We start from the raw sequence: 2,247 nt of genomic DNA, 5'->3' as shown, positions 1-2,247 counted from the left end.
TTTGTTTTTTTTTTAAAAAGTCTGACCCTTTTACCAGGTTTCGCATCATTGGAGATCATGTGTAGCTAAAGATATCTCAAAGGACAGGGGTGGGATAAGTCAGATCTTACATTCATGGCATCATATCAGCTCGGCGTCACCGTTTGCATTTGGGGTATCTTAATGATTAGTTACTGCGTGTATTCGACAAATAGTCCGGTACTTCATGACAGTCCGGAATAGCCATGGAGCTCACGAGGAGAAAGGAAATGTGAAATGAATGTTTTGAAAGGTTGACGTTCGAGAAGTTCAAAAATAAAAATATTTCGATGTACTCGCGCTAGACCGATTTGGGAAGGACACCAAATTATCTTATCAAATCTTGAATGTTCAATCAAATATAGACAAATATCAAATTAAAACAACCACCGAGTCAGTTTGAGGGGGGAGGAATAGTACAGCATTGCTGCTGATATGTTTACTATACCCTCTTCTGTCTACCATCTCTCTATTTCACTCCCATTATTTTCTACGAGTAGGCGCTAGTTGTTTAGCTAGTTGTACTCCGTACGATCGATCATCGATCTTATCTCGGCTCTTCCCCCCTTATAAAGCCTTTGCAAATAGAATACCATAGCAAGTGGCTGGTGACCATGGACTTCCTTAAATCTGCTGTAGCCTCTGCGATTGCAAAGAGCAGCTCATTCCCATATTCCTTTGGAGACAAGGTTGATAACAGCGACTCGATTTGGACCCTTCACAATGGCACCAAAAAGGTATTAAGCAACTTTACAACCATTTTTTGCTAAGTGGATTACTTGCTAACCGATGTCTGCGATGTCCTAGGAAGATAGCTCTCCATGTAGTATATTTACCTTCGAGATCGTTCAGAATAGGTCGCATCTCCCACTTGCGAAGAACGCGCTGCGGAAGCTACGGACACTAAGACATCCAGGGGTGATAAAGGTCCTAGAAACAATCGAGGTATGATATACAGTTACGGGAGCTAGTTAAGGGGTAAATGATACTGGATGATGTTTAAATTAACACGGGAAAAACAGACGGAAACACAAATCTACATCATTGTAGAGCGAGTTACTCCTCTGTCTTGGCCTGTTAAAAGGCGCAGTCTCTCGGAAGAAACGATAAAATGGGGCTTGTATACTATTGCGGTTAGTATATCATTCCTTTTCCGTAGGATTTGGAAATGTCCCTGACCAGATTTTCTAGTCCACACTTAAATTTATAAATGAAGATGCCTCGTCTGTACATGGTGCAATTAGAGTATCGTCAATATACACTGGGGAGAGCGGAGAATGGAAGCTGGCTGGCTTTGACATACTGAGCTCGCTGAAGGAGGAGTCTCCCGTAATATATGTTTGTCACCCATATTATGGACCAAGGCCTACTGTGTGAATCCATATTTCTAACAAGGCATATAGACATATGGGAGTTTATTGCCCGATTCAAGGCGGTATAACCCCCCAGAAATTTTGAAGGAAGGATGGGACGTTATAAAGAATAATCCACTTCATGCCGTGGATGCATATAGTTTTGGAGCGGTTGTATTTGAAGCCTTCAATGGATCTTTCAAAGGGGGTGAACAAGCAGGGCAGACTTCAAATATACCCCCCAGCATGCGGCCGAGCTATAAAAAACTTATGAATGCAAACCCAAAACTACGACTAAGTGTAGCGCATTTTCTTGACCAAGGGAAGCGTTCAGGGGGCTTCTTCCAGACTCCATTAATTCGACTGTCTCAAGATATTGAAAGCCTAGGGCTTAAGAGTGATGAGGAAAGAGAACAGTTTATTAAGTAAGTGTAGGGCTAGAACAACCCCTTTCCCTAGTGATGCTAATAAGAGTAGTGAGCTAGATGAATTATCAGATGACTACCCGGAAGAGTTCTTTAAAATGAAAGTATTGCCTGAACTCCTAAAATCTGTGGAATTTGGTGGAGGCGGCCCAAAAGTACTTTCAACTATTTTGAAAGTCGGAACCAAACTTAATGACGATGAATACACCCAAAAGCTTACACCGGTCATTGTTCGGTTGTTCGCAAACCCAGATCGAGCTATGCGCGTGTGTTTACTGGATAATCTTCCCATTATGATCGATCGTATACCCCAAAGGACTGTGAATGACAAAATATTCCCCCAAATGGTATGTTTCAGTGTGGTTTAGGCTGTATCAATGCTAACACTTAGCCAGGTGACAGGATTCACAGATCTTGCGCCGGTAGTACGAGAACAAACGGTCAAGGCTGTG

General features: G+C 42.3%; 1 protein-coding gene across 1 annotated transcript in view; it reads left to right on the top strand.

The window, feature by feature from the left end:
- Nucleotides 1–632: 632 nt before the first annotated feature.
- The window catches only part of MCYG_01432 (protein kinase family protein), a gene marked incomplete at both ends in the record, with an annotated part of 2,822 nt that continues 1,207 nt past the window's right edge, over nt 633–2,247 (top strand). Inside the window, 4 exons of the mRNA XM_002848452.1 lie at nt 633–755; nt 871–963; nt 1,422–1,795; nt 1,830–2,142. Coding sequence (XP_002848498.1) covers nt 633–755; nt 871–963; nt 1,422–1,795; nt 1,830–2,142 — 903 coding nt within the window. The remainder of the gene's footprint in view (nt 756–870; nt 964–1,421; nt 1,796–1,829; nt 2,143–2,247) is intronic.

This window comes from Microsporum canis, genomic scaffold (assembly GCF_000151145.1).
Source record: "Microsporum canis CBS 113480 supercont1.2 genomic scaffold, whole genome shotgun sequence".
NCBI classification, from domain to species: domain Eukaryota; kingdom Fungi; phylum Ascomycota; class Eurotiomycetes; order Onygenales; family Arthrodermataceae; genus Microsporum; species Microsporum canis.
This window is presented reverse-complemented; position numbering and strand designations above follow the sequence as displayed.